General features: G+C 35.2%; 1 protein-coding gene across 1 annotated transcript; it reads right to left on the bottom strand.

Annotated features, from left to right (window-relative positions):
- Nucleotides 1-4883: 4883 nt before the first annotated feature.
- On the bottom strand, nt 4884-5847 carry LOC105042501 (uncharacterized). The gene has a single exon (XM_010919745.4). The coding sequence runs from the start codon at nt 5800-5802 to the stop codon at nt 5113-5115; it is 690 nt and encodes a 229-aa protein (XP_010918047.2). The 5' UTR covers nt 5803-5847; the 3' UTR covers nt 4884-5112.
- Nucleotides 5848-18968: the final 13121 nt, after the last annotated feature.

The following is an 18968-nucleotide window of genomic DNA, read 5'->3' as shown; positions in this document are numbered from 1 at the left end:
TCTTTCCTCAAAGCTCCTCTTTTGGGGATAGTGAGGGGGATAGTAGGGTGCTTTCTCTTTCCTCAAAGCTCCTCTTTTAGGGATAATGAGGTGGGATAGTAGGGTGCTTCTCTCGATCATGGTTCTAAATGGGTCTTTACAATTCCCACTACATCAAATAAAAAAAGTATTGGTTAATACCCCATAAACAAAAGTATTAATTGAAGGTGATATGATGGCATTTTAATTATTTTATCTTTTCTATTAATACTGTTAAGTTGGAAATCGATGATTGGACCTCTTTGCAATAATTTTAAAGTTATGGGGTCCTTTTGTAACTTTTAAACTTTTGGGATCAAAGTGTAAATAGAGGAAAATTTAAGGGGTGTCGTTGTAATTTTTTTCTTAATATAAATAAGGCACATAACGGACGACCGCGACTCTATCTAATATACCAAAAATATCTAGATATGGATATGTATTACACTTGGATCTTAGAGGTACAAAAGAGATACAAGCTCTAAGCTAGTCTAAAATGATCCTGATAATGGCTAAACTCTATGAACAACACACCTCTTTATAGGAGAAAAAAATTATTTTAAGTACAACAAAGGAAAGAGTTTGTAATATCTTTTGTTGGCCATGTGCAATGCACATTGATGAAATCTAGAAAGGGGTTACTAGTTGAGAGTGGCTGATGATGTGACAATATTCTAAGAAGTCGACTCGAAAGATCGACCTGCCCCTGATTGGTATGGATTAAATAGGACTGACTGTTAGCCCGCCGTTTAAGATTGATCTAACTTGATACAGATCAACTTAGGTACAAAGCCCCTTAGGCCCATCCGGGTGCTCATCACAGGATTTGTGCTTCTTAATAAAGGCTAACAAATCCCATCTTACATGAAAAATATCTTTTGCGGAGTTGGTTAGAGGCTATGATCCTACAAGTGGTATCAGAGTGAGGTTACAGGTTCAAAATCGATAGTCTCCCAGAGTATTGCTGCGGTGGGGGATTGTTGGCCATGTGCTAGTGCAAATCCAGTGGGACTCAGGGAGGGGTTGCCAGCCAGGGTTGGCTGATGATATGGCAACATCCTCAAAGTTCGATTCGAAGGATTGACTGATCTCTGGTTGGTATGGATTAAATAGGACTGACCGTCCAACCTGCCACTGGAGATTGATCTGGCTTGATGTGGATCAACTCAAGTGTGAAGCCCCTCTGATTTGCCGTATGTTTATCAAGGAGTTTTGTACTTCTTAATAAAGGCTAATAAATCTCACTTTCACTAGATAATTACTTTTGAAAAGCTGGTTAGGGGCTACGCTCCTACACCTTTGCTTATTAATTAACAAATATAAAAACAGGGTAACAAAAGGGAGAAAGAACTCCAAAATGGCCATGGTGTGAGATTGATGTTTCTATTTTCTCCAAGACTACCAACCTTCTTATGAGTTTTTGCTTTAAGATTTATGATAGATTGGTCTACTCCAAAAAGATCAAATATATTTTCTCTAGTGGCTCCTTAGGGGATCTTAGCTTAGGTCTTTGTAGGATAAAAGTGGCAATTAAGTTTACAAGTTCATAGCCTACCTCATGCTTTAGTCTGATATAGAATTATATTAATTAATTAAGTGGTTAGCATCATTTAACATAATATTTTCTCTCAAATGATTAAATGAATACTGACCTAGATTTGAAAACAATGTTAGCTATTCAAATTGTAGCTATGTATTCATGCGTAGAACAATTAGAAATACTAATAGTTGAATATTCTTTTTTTTAGAGGAACAATTCAATATCTTTTTTTCCCCATTAGAAAGCATGAAGGCTTATTTTCATTCACAATCTTCTATATCAAAAGTTATCATACTCCCACTTTGTTTGAACTCATTCTAAGTCTAGAGTAATTTTAGAGTTGTACTCCTTCATTTCATGAGCTTAAATTATAATCAATAAGAAAAATTTTTCAATCTGGAGCAGGCATATCTTCCAATGCGTTGCCTTTGGTGGGTTGCATTTAGCGACTAGGAAGTGGGCTCCGGTGCTAAAGAGGTGAGAAGGACAAGGTTGGAGAAGAGAGGAGGAGGGCCGACGATAGGTGGGGGTTGGGGAAGACAAGAGGAGGGCCGGCGGCGAGTGGGGCTCGGGGAAGAGAGGAGAAGGTGCTTTGCTAGTGAGTGAGGGTTGGGGAAGAAAGGAGAAGGGGGCAGTTATGGGTGGGGGTTGGAGAAGAGAGGAGGATGGTCGATAGGAGTGAGGGTTGGGGAAGAGAGGAGAAGGTGGGTTGACAACAGGTTGGGGTAGTAGGTAGGGGTTAGAGAAGAGAGAAGGAGGGTCGGTAGGGTGTGGGGGTTGGGGAAGAGAGGAGATGGAGGGCTGGCGACTCTAAACGGTGAAAGAGAGGAGAGGAGAGGAGAGGAGATGGGAGAAAATTTTCTAAAGAAAGAAGAGAGGAGAAGGGATTGGAGGAGGCACGATGGATGAGAGTTGGAGAAGAGAGAAGGACAGCCAGTGACCTAAATAGAGAGAGAGATGAGAAGAGAGGGGACTAGGGGGTGATGGGTGGGGGTTCGATGGGTAAGAATTTCTCTAAACAAAGAGAGAGGAGATGGAAGGGGATTGAGGGGGAGGGGGGCCGATGGATGGGGTTTGAGGAATAGAGGAGGAGGGTCGGTGACTTAAAGGAGAGATATAGGAGGGAAAGAAGGGAAGAATAAAGATGGGGGGTTTGGCAAGATGGGAGAGAGGAGAAAAAGATGGTGTTTGAAACAATAGAGGGACTACTCAGGGACTACTTGCACATGGTGGCAATCCATCCTTATCAATGCTCATTTTTTTCTTTTCAAATGCCATGTCATCCAAACGGCCATTGGATTCTCTCTGTTAGACACACACATATATACATACATACATATATGTGTATGTATGTATGGATATAGCTTAATGGGTTTCAATATGAAATTAGGATTGGGACTGAGTTGAGCAATTTATTTTTTCTCTTCTTTTATTTTTGAAAAGAATATAATTTAGAGTTCAATTTAATTAAAAATCAAATTTTGTCGGAACAAAGTATGCAAACACTAGATATAATCATGTAAATTATATTTTAAAACTAGCTAATATCCTTTATTTTTTTGTTATAGTCATTAATGGTTGAAATGTATTATTTGAATTTCTTAGTTCTGTATAAGTTTTCAAGATCTTTCTAATAAATAATCGATGTGGAACTAAATATATGTCCATATAGTTTCTTATATAGTCTCTCCGTTAAAGCCTTAGCATCCTCACTAGACTAAGGATCCAAATCTATATATCTATTCATAAATACTACGATTGGCTTGTGGTCAGTTCCAATAAATTCATGCTGCAATATCTCCTAGTCTATATAAGTTAGGGACTGAATCAGCTCTAATACTATTTGTAACAACCTAAGACCTCACCCAAATATACTAGTCAAAAGATATTATTTAGATTTCTTGATTCTATATAAGTATCTAAGATCTTCCTAGTGAATAATCAATATGGAAATAAATACACATCCATATAGATCCTCACACAATTTCTAGGAATAGATTTCAATGGATCCTTATACTATCTATTCCCAATTATATTGTCCCATTATCTAAATGCTTGATCATACTAAATAACTGCAACAGGCATCACATACAAAAGTAGATCATAATCCAATCTTACTTTAGAAACATACATAGATTGATATCTTTCTCTAATATTTTTTTGCATCCTTATTTTGAATCCAAAAATTGCAAATGAGATGCTTGCACAGTATGTAGAAGTATCACCGATATATCTAGCTCAATTCATATGATCACATCCTAGAATAAAAAATAAAAATTTAAAAACCTTAAGATCCCATTCTTTTGAGGGCAAAACACTTATCTAGGAATCTATATTTTTCTGGATAAGTATTTTTTAGGCAACATTTAGATAGAAAAATAATTTACTCATATCTTTTATACATTAGAAAATGACTTGAGAACTTGTTATCCATGTTCTTTTATATTACTAGTTTTTTGGATGAGTTGTTGAGATCTATCCATATTTTTTATATTATCCTTTACTATATAAATATTATTATATATAGTAATATAGTATAATATATTATATTTTGTATGCTATAATATATAATATTATATAATATATATTCATAAATATAGATAATAATATATAGATAAATTATATTATATATAATAAAATAGAATATATATTATAATATAGTATATAATATTAATATATATTAAAATAATATATTATTACATAATACTATATTTCATTATAATAATAATGTAACATATTAATATTATATTATAATAACAAAATAAGATATTATACTATAACATCATATTATATAATCATATATTTTAAAAAATAATAAAATATTATTGTTAGATAATAATATTATATTATATTATATAGAAGATAGCATTATATATTATTATATTATTATTATAGGGTTAGGAGTATATTAGGCATGAAATAAAAATATTATTTTTTTTGTTGATGGAAAAATGACTTATCTATCTCCTAGATGGCTAAGATTTTTCTTTAATTTCATAGATAAATGCTATCTGTGAGAACATGATTTATCCATCTAGAAAAGCATAAAAATATAGGTAAGTTGGTTAATAGAAAATTAACTAATTTTCTCATAGTATTTACCCATAAAAGAATGGATTCTAGGCCCTATCAGTTTTCAATAACGAAGTGTACCTAAGGATGGGAAAAATGTTTTCATTTCCCGTTTACACAGTAGGGGCACAATGTCAACTTTCATAAGGAGTCATAGACTGATGGCGTTGAGTTGGCCCATTCATCAGGCGCTGTTTCAGTGACAAACTGAACAGGAAATGGAGCAGGAGTGCAGCGGCGAGGCAACTAAGCAGAACGATAAGCCAAGGTAGATTGGCATATCTTAATCTGGAATATATTACTCTACATGGGTCATTGGAATTCTGAAATTTGTAGATATATTCTAGCTAGACTAGATCTCAAACAGATGATACATCAGGAACGACCATCCCATATATAGAGGTAAAAACTATATTTAGGATCATAACTTGATCTTATTCTAGCTATATTATGTCATAGCGTGGATGAAGCTCGTCCATCCATCAGCTTCCATATCGAGCCTTATAGTCGTTCCAAAGTTGATCCACGGGCTTGCCGAGTAGCTCCGCAAAGAAGTCATCACTATACCCATTCCTCATCTTGGCATTGAGTTGGGCCACAAAACCACCCTTAAGATCGTTGCAGTAGTCGAGGAATCGAGCAGTCACGGAATAGCCCTCCTCCCAATTTTTCCCTTCGCCGGGTTTCGCCCAGTTGCTCGGCACATATCCAGCCTTCAACCTCACAAAGTCTGCGATTCCTTCTATCACCCATGTCGGGGCCGCGTTGTTTCCATTCCACTGCCAAACGTGGGTCATCTCGTGATAAAGGACGCCTTCGAAGCCTCTCTTCAAGTCATCGCCGGTGCCGGTGATGAACTTGGCATTGTAATGGATATTGTTCTGGATCGTTTCTGCGACGACGTTATCTTTGTTTAAGCTCTCGATGGATAACGTTATGAGCTGCACATTCTTCCGGTCCGCTTCAGAGGACTGCTGGAAGGTCGTCCACACGAAGGCAGAGGCATCGGCCAGCACTTGCTTGCTGTAGTCCACCCCAAGCTCATGGTCGAAGAGGTTGCCGCCGTCGGTGCCGACGGCGTTGTTGGTGACCTCGTATTCAACAGCCCCCGCGGCGTTGAAGGCAGAAGAGGCCACTAAAAGGGTGGAAATCAACAACGCTACCAGTTCCATCTTCCTGATCACTTTCCCCAATTAATTATTAGCAACTTTGTATGGACCAAGGCTTTCATATTCATTTATAGAGAGAGGAAAAAGATCCGTAGCGGGGCTCAGGAGTCATGACAAAATATCCAGGATTTTTTTTTGTGTGGGGAGCGTTGGTTTGAATAGTCCAAGTCAATTGATTTGGGTCAAGACAGACCTTGACTACTTGCGTCCTTTCCATGAATTTGCCATTTGTCAGCTATGCAATGTTGCCCGGGCGGGTAGGCGCATCTTCGAGAGAAAACAAGACACGGATCTTTTGACCGGCGATGAGAAAGTTCCACCGGACTTCCAGACGCGGTATTTTACCTTATCTTCTCCGACTTCCCTTCCAAACCGATCAAACATGACCCTTCATCGATCTTTCCAGCTGATGAGACATGTCTCTCAAGTTGAGTTTTAATTTTAAATGGAGCCAAACATAAGATTATCTCATCAGCTGGCTAATCCTAATCAACAAGAAATTAAATTGAGATTAAATGAAGCTTGGTTCAAGTTTGAATGAAATGTCCGTTCTTAATTTAAAGATCGATTTAAGATTTGTTCAGATGTAAATTAACATTTAATTGATCCAAACAATAAAGGGTATCTGTTAAAACTGTAATCCAGAAATCCATTTTATATAGAGAGATAGATTAAGATGCTTTTAATAGTATTTGATACTAAATACTTCCGAATGGAAATTAATAATTGCCCTTTGAAAATAAATTAAAAATCCATTCCATTGACTATGATTTATGTCGTTTAAAATTTCTAGAAACTAAAAAGAATTATTCTGAAGTTCTCTAACCATTGCATTGAGGAAGAACAAAATAAATGGTAAAAAACATAGCTAGTAAACGAAAGTAGATTATAGATTATCTAATTGTAGATCAAAAACTATTGATCTCAATTTAAATTTCTTAACATATGTATAGATTAAAATAACTCATTGGAATTTTCTTAGACTATAGTTCAAATCAAAACATAGTGTCACCATTTTGTATCCATTTGATGCAATGCTATAAGTCCTCAAAAGTGCATAAACCATGCAGAGTTAACCTGAGATGCTTTAGAGAGCAATTGCCCTCAAATGCGTCCTAATAGAAATTAGTGATAATATTTCAAAAACAAAAATTTATATATTGATCATGATCTATGGTGTATAGGAAAAACATTTCTTCTGAAAACATCTAACCATTATATTAGATGGGCATAAAATTGACTGTAACAATGTAGTTAGTGAACAAAAGCTATTATTGTAATGGCCGAGCTCGTTGAGCTCTTGGGCTGCCTAAAGTCAACCAGGCCCAATCCCTATTAATTAAAAAACATGCTTGCCACGTGGGTGGAAAGGAGGAACAAGACCCCAGATCGGAGTCTTCTTCTCTCCCGGATTTCCATCGAAGATTGGGATTTGGTCCATCAAAATCGGACTAAAACAACCCTAAATTCTGCCAATAAATAGTGATTTTCTCTCCCTTGGATTTCCACTACCAATTTCTCAAGAAATCGCCATCAATTTTGAGCTATTATTCAAGTCTTCTCCTCGGAATTTTATTAGAGAGAACACTGGTTTCCCCCATTTAGCCTTGTTGGACCTAGTTGAGAGATTTAAGCTTATTTTTCCTTTCATTCTCGGGCTTATTGTTGTCATTTGGAGATTGTGAATTATCAATTTTGGGCAAGCACAAGACCTTTCTTGTTTTAAGCCATTTCTTTTGCTTTGCCAACTACCGACAATTCACTATAAAAAATCTGACTATTAGCGATGGTATTAACGATGGAAAACATGCCATCGCTAATAATAATCTTTAATCATCAAAAAATGATCCAAAAAATTATCGTCGCTAATACTATTAGCGATGGACTATTGACTATTAATGACAGCAAAAGCCATCACTAATAAATTTAAAAATTTAATTTTTTTATTATAATTATAATTAAATTAATTAATTGCCAACAGCTATTAGTGACAGAAATATTTACCATCTCTAATAATTTGAAAAAAAAAATTAAAAAATTATGAAAAAAATATTTTTTCTGATAAAAGTATTAGCGACAGAGTTTAGTTTTTAACAATGGATATTGGCCATCGCTAATACTTTACCGATGGCATTAGAAATGGCATTTTTTGTCGTGGTTAATAGTCCACCAAAAATAACCCCCTCACCCCACGGGAGGAAAAAAACTTCTCTCCCTCCCATGCCTTATCCCCTCCCCTTCCGGCGATTCCACCCTCACCAGCTCCTCCTCCTTCCTGACTTTCCCCCCTCGCCAATGCCTCTTTCTCAATGGTTCTCCCCCTCCCCGATGCCTCCTTCTCGGTAGTTCTCCCCTTTCTGCGCTTCAACATCCCGTGGCCCCAAGCCCACATATTTTTCCCCCCTCTCTGACGCCTCCTTCCCGATGGTTTCCCGCCCTCTCTGGTGCCTCCTTCCCGACGGTTCCCCCCTCCTTGTGCTCCGACGTTCCGTGGCCCCGAGCCTGTGCTTCGGCCATGCCTGCAGCTGCCCCGACCCCACTAGCCCCAACGTCGTCGGCCCCTGCACCAGCGCCCCTAGCCCGTGGCCCCGACCTCGCCGGCCTGACCACGTGGCCCCAACCAGTGCCTCCTTCCCACGACCTCGACCCCGCCGGCCTGACCCCATGGCCCCTGCCCCACCGCCCCTAGCCCCCGGCCTCGACCTTGTCGGCCCCTGCCCCATCGGCTCGACCACGTGGCCTTGACCTGTGCCGCCTCCCCGCGGCCCCATCCCCACGGCCTCGTCTCCGCGACTGCATCCTCAAGTTGGCATACCGTCCCTGAGCTATCCCTCGTCCCTCTGTCCTTGTGCGCCAGCCCATGCCTCAATCCCTGCACGGCAGTCTGCCTTCTGCTGTGAGTTTTAGCGATGGCATTAGCGACGGCCAATACCATCACTAAAAGTTAATTTTTTTATTTAAATTATATTAATTAAATAAAAATAGATATTAAAAAATTAATTAATTAAATATTAATTTAATTAATTATTTAGGTGTTTAATTAATTAATTAATTAGAAGCATGGGATTTGGGTTTCGGCATGTAGAGCGCTCGAACTGAGGGAAGATATCAAGCAGCATTGCAAACATGGGGCCGAGGCTTGCCTTGCATGCTCGGGCCTCGGGTCCCAACTGGCATCCAAGTCATCTAGCCCCTATGCTCCCTACGTGCTTAGGCTAAGAGAAGGTGTTGGTCAGCATTGCAAAGGAGCCGGAGCATGCCCTGCGTGCTCAAGCTTCAGGTCCCAACTGGCGTCTAAGACATCCAGCCCTCATGCTATTGGATTTTTATAATTTCATGCATGAAAAATTTTTCAAAATAAGTACACAGCGAAATTTAAAAATTTTCATATTAAATCTAATTTAATCTAAGCATGCATAAGATCAAATCTTCAAACCAAAATAGAAACATCATATGTGAGATAAGATTCAGATACAGAAATCAAATAGAAAAAAATAAATAAAAAATATACCTTGCTATGGATCAATCTTCACTGTGAACTGATGATCATGGATGTCTTCTGAAGGTCTCTTGTAGCCGCACAAGCATCCGACCTCTATGGATATCCATATGAGACTCTTGTCTGATCAGAAGCCTTTTGATCTTATCGGGGTGCTAGCTCCCTTGCAGAGATCACATCTTGATAGTTGAAAATCTTATTTTCTTTCAAGACAATCTTAGAGAAGAAGAAGAATATAGGAAGATCTTGATCTCTACGCTAGAAATCATGAGAAGAATCTTTTCTTCTCTTTTCTTCCTTAAACCCATGTACCAAATCTCTAAAATAGAGATGTAGAAGTTTTTGTCCAACTTTTGGACAAAGAGAAGAGGAGAAACTCATGTCTCAATATGGACAAGAGAAAGAGAGAGGAGATTGTCCAAACAACCAACCTTTGGTTGTGTAAGAAAGAAGGGATATACTTCAACATACCTCACATTAAGGAGCCATGATGCCATGCCCTCTCTCCTTATTTTTCTCACGCATGCTCCTCCCCTTTTGGACGTGAAAACCTGATGCAAATCTTATCTATCACCATCCTATATGGTGCTGTTTAAATTGGTGAAGAGGGAGTTCTAATTTGGATTGGAGATAAGAATCCTAACACCCTTGGATTCTAGATTTTATGCCACCCCAATACAATCAGATTTGCACCCAGCTTTTATACGAGAGAAAGGGGATTTCCTATATTTCTTACATGCTAAAAGGAGAAGAGAGATGGCGTGTAAAATTGGTTGGGCGTGGGTTTGTTTAGGCATCCAAATCCAAGTAGGCGTGGGACTAGTTTAAGGCATGGAGAGAAGAGTTTAATCTAATTAGGACTCTTCTTTTAGGTGGCTAGTTTAAACCAATTTAAATCTCAACCAATCCTTATCATATTAGGATCAGATTAGACCTAAATAGATGAAAAATCAAATCTAATTTGAAGCTCAAACTATTTAGATTAGATGTCACCTAATTAAAGAAGGAGTCCTAATTCTTTTGGACTCTCCCTTGATGCTTAAGTCAAGCTCAATTTAAGCCTAATCCAATTAGGATTTGGTGCACCGATGAGAATAAGAATTTCTAATCCAAATAAGAACTCATACATCCTAGTCTAATTAAAAATTAAGTCAAACTAAAATCCTAATTTAAATAGGAATCATTCTCTCATACAATTTAGGTTATCTTGTAACCCAATCAGGTTTAATCAAATCAAACCCATGTCAAGTCAAATTAAATCCAATTTAATTAGACTTGATGCAAGTCCCATAGCTCAATTAAATTGAGCCACTTAGCAATCCAATTGCTAATTAATCCTCTTTTAATTCACTAACTCTTTAGTGAATTATTTGGTTGTAACTTTTGTATTGGATCAATCATCAATCAAACTGATAATCAAATCCTGCTACGATTCATAATCGTAATTCAACCATCTGATCAGTCAAAAATTTTTTTGTGTGTGATCTCAAAGATTCTATTTTGTTTGGTAGTGAGATATATTGTGATCTCTATCATAGTATTATTGAAACTCTTTTCAATGGGTTGGAACAGTTCTAACTCTGCCCACCATGGGTTGGAATATTACAACAAAATAGGTTATTAGCGATGAAAATTTTTTATCACTAATAACCTATTTTCATTGCTAATAGTTATTAGCGATGAAATTTTTGTTGCTAATATTTCATTGTTAATAATCGCATTGTTGATAATATTTTATGATGGAAAATTTTTTTTATTGTAAATAATCGATTATTTATGATAAAAAATTTTCATCATTAAAAAATTTATTTTTTTGAAAACTATTTACGATAAAAAATTTTAGTCATAAAAAAAATATTTATGATGAAATTTAATGTTACTAATAAATAATAGATTAATAGTGATAAAAATATTTTCATCACTATTAATTTAATTAAAAAATTTATAAAAATTAAAATTTTAAAAACTTTTAGCGATGAAAATATTTTCATCGCTAATAAACACATTTGCGATGAAAATTTTTCATAGCTATTAATTTAATTAAAAATATTTATAAAAATCAAATTTATAAAAAATTAGTGATGAAAATTTTTCTTCACAAATATCTTTATTAGATATGAAAATATTTTTATCATTATTAATTTAATATAAAATTTTAATATTTTTAAATTTATTAAAAATTTTATTTACGATCAATTTTTTATCATAGTAAAATATTTTTGGTGACCAATATTTCATTGAAAATAATTTCATTGCTAATAATTTATAAATATTTTTTAAAAAATAATTTATGAATATATATTTTTAATTTATATTTATAATATTTTTTATAAATTAAAAATAAAAATAAAAAATTTTCATAATAAACTCATAAATAAATTTTATTATTTTATTATATTAAATTAAAATTATAAAAGATTTAAAATAAAATTAAAAATTACATAAAGAGGCCGTCAAGTGTCGGCATCTGCAGAAGGAGAACGAGTTGGGGATGAAAAGTGCTCGAAAGTGCTCAGACTAGTCTGTTGCTGCCTCATCAACTGTATCATCCACTCCATCATTTGGATTTGAAGCCGCTGATGCTCGTCGACATATGCAGCCAACTCATGAGCTCGCTGTCGATCCTCAGTAGCCTGTATCTGTACCTCCATCAGTCGAGCATCACAGACAGCATAGATGTCAGCCCTAAACGAGCATGAGCATGAGAGAGCAGTGATCCCATATCCTAGACTCCTAATATAATAGGATCTCATACCAAGCATCTGTTCACAGATCTCGTCATTTGTGGGTGCGGTCGAGCCCTCAGAGGTAGGCTGGGATCTTATGTCTGTCATACGATCTTAAAAATTAAAATTATAGCTATTTTATTTTTATTATAAAAATCAGACTATAAATAAAAAAAATAAAAAAACTTACAAAGAGCTCCTGACTCCCTGCTGTCCACTCTCCTGACTGTCGCTGGTAGATATCGATCCTATCAGGAAGCTCGTCATTCTTAGCATCTCTCAATAATTTAAGAATAATTAATTAAAATTTTTTAAATAGCTAGAGAATTATATACTAATTAAAAATTACTTACCATCTGCTCTATGTGATGAGCGAACGACCTCGAACCTCTGTAATACGGTACGATCTGTCTCGTCCAATTCATGATGTTCTGGATACATCTTCTCGGTACGGTTACCAGTGAAATTAGTAAATAATAAATTTAATTTAAGAATAAATAATTTAATAATTAAACTCAAAAAGAAAAAGTTTGGATGTCTCCAATGTTATAGAGCGAGGTCTTCGATGGACCTCACCCTCGCCTCACTACCGGTGGAGACTGATCTGAAATAATAATAAATAAATCATTAATATAATAGCTATCTAAATAAAAAAATTAAATTTTATTATATAAAAAAATAATAATACCACTCGGATCCGCCTCACTCGAATCCGTCTCACTGGGACCTGCTAGTGTAGGACTTTCGGATGACAGAACTGAAAGGAATATGCCCTACAAGCCAATCGACTTGTGTATATAAGGAATTTTTCTTGTAATCTTTTAGACTTATGTAAATGATATTTTATATTAATAAAAGATATTTTTTGTTTCATCATATGCTGCATCTTATGTTTTTTAATTGAGATCATGATGAACCCCATAGATCAGGGCAATGATTTTAAGATTATGATGAAATCATATCTATGAGACCTAAAATCCTAAAATCCTGATCTAGAATATTTTTAGTTAGAAGGACATTGAGTCAGGAATCGATGTTCCGGAAGAACAAGCACATCCGATGTATGCTCGATAGAGAGGGTAGCTGATCTCATAAGCTATTTATGTGAGACACTAATATAAGAGTATGGGTGCTCATTAGAAAATGAGTTTTTTGAATTAATCCGATATGAGAAACATCTTATAGAATTCTAATGTCAAGAGATGCTTCTCTAGTAGAGGTTGTGGATGTGATCCTTAGATCTGAGACCACCATGGTATCTTGTGCATATGAAATCATAGTTTTGGTTCATACTCATTCATGACTTAGTCATGAATAGGGTGTTCTGGATATGGTGGATTATGTATGAAGATTATGAGTAGGTCAACATGAAATCGATCACTTAGTAAAAAGAAATCACATCCTACTTGCTCTGATCGAGAGATGATTCAAGAAGACTTTGATCAAAGTAAAATAAAAATTAGAAATTTTTTAATATTTCATTAATCAAATTATTATCTTATGATTGAGAGAAATATGAATATAAAATTAAATTTGACTTGGTTCCATATCCATAATCATATTGGGATGCTGGATGATCGAAGGATTGAATTGCACGGTTACTTACCACTGAAGGATATTTTTGATATTTTTATCAAAAAATTTTATATCTTTTGGATAGACATGATATATTGCTAGACGTCAATCATGTCTTATAGATTTTTATGAATTAAAGAGTTTAATTCATGGGTCAATAAGAAAGGGTTCTAATTTGACAACTTGGATATGCATCGGTTTGACCTAATTCGATTAGATGGACTCTAATCAATTTGAGTCAATATTAATCTAGATCTACTAGTGGCAGATGTGTAATCCAAAGGGTCACACATATCAAAAAATTGGTCAAGAATTTTATTTGATTTAATCATGGGAGATTGGATCCTAATTGGGTGCCTAATTGACAAGCTGGCACTTGTTGGCTAACCCAAGCTCCTAACCTAATCTATTTGGATTTGAAACCTTACCAATAAATCAACCAAAATTAAGTAAGACTTAATTTGATTAGTGCCTATTTTAATCAGTCTTAATTAAATTTTTTTTATGGTTTTAACACCATTTATCAAGAGTCCCAAGTTGGTAGGACTCTTGGTGTAAGGCGCCATAAGGTTTGGTGCAAGATTTTTTTGGCATACAAGAAGTCCTTCTCCAAAGAGATTTTAGTCTGAATTTTTATGCCATTTTCATCCTTCTTTGATGAGGTTCAACACCTAATTTTATGGGATTTTAATAAGATTAAAATCTTTGGCTTATGGGGCATGGAAATCAGGTCATGCGTTTGGGATTTAGCTCATGAAGGCTTGTTACGTGTGAGAGGATTAGAGTCCTTCTCATGGATGGATCTAATTCCAATTTTTTATGCCAATTAACCTCTCTCCTTTATCTTATTACACACCATTTTTATAGAATTTTAATGGGATTAAAAGACCAAGTTGGCATGGAGATAAAAAATGAATAAGGTTTGGCTCTTGGATTTGGTGCATGGCATTTAATCTTGGCATGCAGATGGGCTAAGAGTCCTTTTGTACATTAATCACCTTTTTGGGATAAGGATTAGAGGGCCAAAATTTAATCCCCATCTTTGGTTGAGTGATTTGACCAAGTCAAAATATATTTGGAGGGCCAAGATAGGATCTTGGTGGCGCCAATTCTAGAAGACTGAAAATTTCTTCGTAACTTTTCACATATCAATTCTCTCCTGGGGTTTTTAATTAAATCCAAGGCCTTAATCAGATTATGGCATGGGATTTGAATGTCTAGGATCAGGTTTGACTTAGTCAAACAACCATAAGGAACTCTGATTATTGAAAAAAAGTCATACGATGCTTAAACGTCGTATGGGTTCTTAAGACGTAACTAACAGTCCTTCTGATTAAAGGATGTATTTGATATGTTAATAACCAGATCCAAGGCCTTTGTGAATGGACATATTAGCGTCTATTCGTACATTATAAATACCCTCCTTTGGTCTAGATAAAAATCAATCAAAAGTCTGATAAAGTTTCTTCCTTCTCTTGTTAAGATAAGGTCTTGTAGTGCTAATACAAGGGGTCTTCTTTAAGACAAGGTCTTAGACTTCAAGACAAGGAGTCTTCCATTAGGACAAAGGTTTAGAAAGATCCTTTTGAAAGGCTAAGAGAAGGGTTTAGGCTATTTAATAGAGAATTGATGATGGAGTGCTGGGAATTGGTCCTAATAAGGCAAGATAGTTCTCGAGAAGAGAATTTGATAAGACAAGATTCTGTCGGAGCGTTTCCTTGATCCAGATTTTGTGTGGATCACCTGTTGGAGGGTGAACATTTGGATGCCTCATGGAAAAGACAAGGATACCAGCTTCTTCCATTTTTCACCGACCTAAGGTTTTATATCTAAACCTCACTTATAGGCATATATGTTTGATTGAATACACCAAGGGAGATCCTAAGCTTTTGGTTTTCGAATTTATTAGATTTCATAAAATTTGTTGGCATCCTATCTTCCATTGCGTGACCCGAAACCCAACAGTAGTATCAGAGCCTCCTTTGGTCGATTCAATTAGATGTGATTTTTATTGATGATCAGATTTTATTATTCATCATTCTGTAAGGTTGCTCTGGCATAGTGGTGGATATCCGCTATGTGGTAGATGGTTGTCCTAGAATGATGAAATAATAAATATTATATTTAAACATAATATTTTATGATTGATCGATCATATGCTATAGTTATGAGATGGTTATGTAGTACATATATGATATGTTAAAATGAACTCTAAGTAGCCTAGTATTCAAATAGTTATAATCTGATTATTTGAAGCATGTAAGTTATTATCTTTGTTATATGCTATATACTTCTTTAATAGAATATGCATGAGACCAATCCAAGCCCTAGTAAAAATTATATTAAGTCAGTAGTAATAACAATAATTAAGCTTGCCGATTCTTGAAATGATTAATCTCTTGGTGTCTAAGAGTGCTTTCAAGTGCGATGGTTATTTAATTGGTTCCATTCACTGGCCTGACCAATTTTGTTGGTGTCTAAAAAAGCAACGGGGGGACTCCCACCAAACTTATTTTTATACTTTTCTGGTCAATTGTATTAATTCGAATCTTGAATTTGGATTGCTTAATGTTGAAAAATACTACAAAGGGGTCTTCCTTCATGCTAGGTCAATATTATATCATGAACCATAGCAGACTTATTGTGTAACCACAAGACTTACTGTAAGGACTGATATAATGTAGCCCTGATGCATACAAGATATTTACGATAATTTTAGATATACTGCTTTGTTGTATTATCACAAGAGCAATTATATTTAATTTTGACTGTATAGAAATGAAGGGTCATACTTAACTAGAACATTATAGTTTATTGTGCAACCACAAGACTGTTAATATTTTAGAGGACATGATAGAGTTGAGAATTACATGAGTTGCAATTGGAAAGAGTTTCCTACCTATGAACTCGTTAGGGTATGTTGTGTAACCACAAAGCTCTTATGAGGAATTAGGATCTCAACCCCACTTGGGTAACTCTACCGTATCCCGTTCATCATAGTAAGGGCTATGGTGTCTAATAAAATAGTGAGAGACACAATTAGATATAAGATCTTATTTAATTATGTATGTCATCATAATTCGATCATTTATGCTATGTTCTTTATTTATTGTAGATTAAAAATAACATCTTCATTATCACTGAGAGGCATCTTGGATGCCAATAAGTTGATTGGTCTAAATTATGTGGATTGACTGAGAAATTTAAAAATTATACTCACGTAAGAGAAGATCTCCTATATCCTTGACACTCCAGAACCGGTGTCGTTAGGAGATGATGCTACTGAGGATGAAGTAGCCACATACAAGATGTGGCAAGATGATGATTTTCTTACTATCAAATGTATCATATTTGTCTCTATGAGTAATGATCTACAGAGGCAGCATTAGAGCATGGATACTCACTCCATACTCCTCAATCTAAAGGAGTTGTATGGAGAGCAGAGTAGAACTACAAGATATGAGATATCCAAGCAATTATTCCATACTCGAATGACAGAAGGATCATCTGTGCAAGACCATGTCCTTAAGGTCATTAACTTGATTACCATATTGGGTCCATTAGATTTTGTGATGGATGGAGAGTTGAGTTAGGATTTGATCCTACAATCACTTCCAAAATTATTTTCTCAGTTTGTGATCAATTTCTATATGAACAAAGTGAGTGCTTCATTACGTGAGCTGTTGAATATGCTCAAAACAGTGGAGAGCCATACTAAAAAGAATAAGGCTCTAGTTCTTCTTATGGGTAAGACCTCTAAGAAGAAATCAGGCATGAAGGGTTCAAAAAGGAAGCTGAATCCTAAAAATGGAGTCATGAAAAAGAAGAAGGGAAAAAAAGCTTTTGAGAAGGGTACATACTTTCACTACGGCAAGGCAGGATATTGAAAAAAAATTACAAGGTTTACCTTGTATCTGTAAAGACTGGTGCAAGCAATGCACCAAAAGGTATGTATGAGATACATACAATTCTATCATTAAGTTCTCTTAATTCAAACTCTTGGATATTGGATATCGCCTGTGATTCTCATATATGCAAGTCATTGCAGGGGCTGCAGAATCTTAGAGTTTTGAAGAAGGATGATTTTGAGCTCTACGGTGCTGGAGAAGAGTCCATTTAAGCAGAAGCCATGGGGACTTATATGTTGAAGTTATCCTCTGAAAAGATCTTAGAGTTGGAGAATTATTATTATATGCCCAAGATCATTAGAAATATTATTTATGTATCATTGTTATTACAACAAGATTTTGAAATAAATGAAAAGGGCACTAGATGCTCTATTTCTTTTTCTAATGAGCATATCTGTGATGGCATTGTTAATAATGATCTTCTGATTCTTTCTCTTAATGACAATATTTTTTATGTTGATAAAAATAAGAAACGTAAGAGAGAATACATAAATAATACTTTACTTTGATATTGCCGACTTGGTCACATTAGTGAGACAAGAATTAACAAGTTATACAAAAAAAAATTCTTTAAACCTTACGTTTATGAATCATTAGGGACTTGTGAATCTTGTCTTACGAGAAAAATGACTAAAATTTTATTTAATGGATATGGAGAAAAGGTAAATGAGTTATTAGGACTTGTACATATAGATGTATGTGGTCCCATGATAACTGAAGCCAAAAGTGGATACTCTTATTTTATAATATTCACTAATGATTTATCTAGATTCGGATATGTGTATCTTATAAAATACAAATCTAATATTTTTGATAAATTTAACGAGTATCAAAGTATAGTTGAGAAATAAACTAGAAAGTATATTAAAATTTTTCGATCAGATCGAGGAGGAGAATATCTTTTTGGTAAATTCTTGAACCATCTTAAGAAATTTTTTTTTTTTTGAATGGACCCCTCCTTATACGCCACAGTTGAATGGTGTCGCTAAAAGAAAGAATCACACTTTATTAGATATGGTGCGGTCCATGATGTGTCTTACAGATTTATCTTTTTCCTTCTGGAGGTATGCTCTAGAAACCGTCATATATATTTTAAATAGGATACCTTCAAAATCTATGCCTAGTACTCTATATGAGTTATGGAGAGGCAAGAAACCCAATTTTAAGTATTTTAAGATATGGGGCTGTCCAGCGTTTGTCAAAAATTTTTTTGAACATGAGCCAAGTGCTAGGGCAGATAAATATTTATTTGTAGGATATACTAAAGAGAGTATGTGATACCTCTTTTACCATCTTATTGAACAAAAGATATTTGTTAGTAAATATGCTACTTTCATGAAAAAAAATTATCCTAGAAAGTAGCGGTGGGAGAAATATTGAACTTGAAGAAGTTCAAAGTGAAGTACAAAATATTCTCAATCAAAAGTACCTATTGATAAGATACATCCATAAGTTACACCT

Source organism: Elaeis guineensis, chromosome 4 (assembly GCF_000442705.2).
Source record: "Elaeis guineensis isolate ETL-2024a chromosome 4, EG11, whole genome shotgun sequence".
NCBI classification, from domain to species: Eukaryota; Viridiplantae; Streptophyta; class Magnoliopsida; order Arecales; family Arecaceae; genus Elaeis; species Elaeis guineensis.
This window is presented reverse-complemented; position numbering and strand designations above follow the sequence as displayed.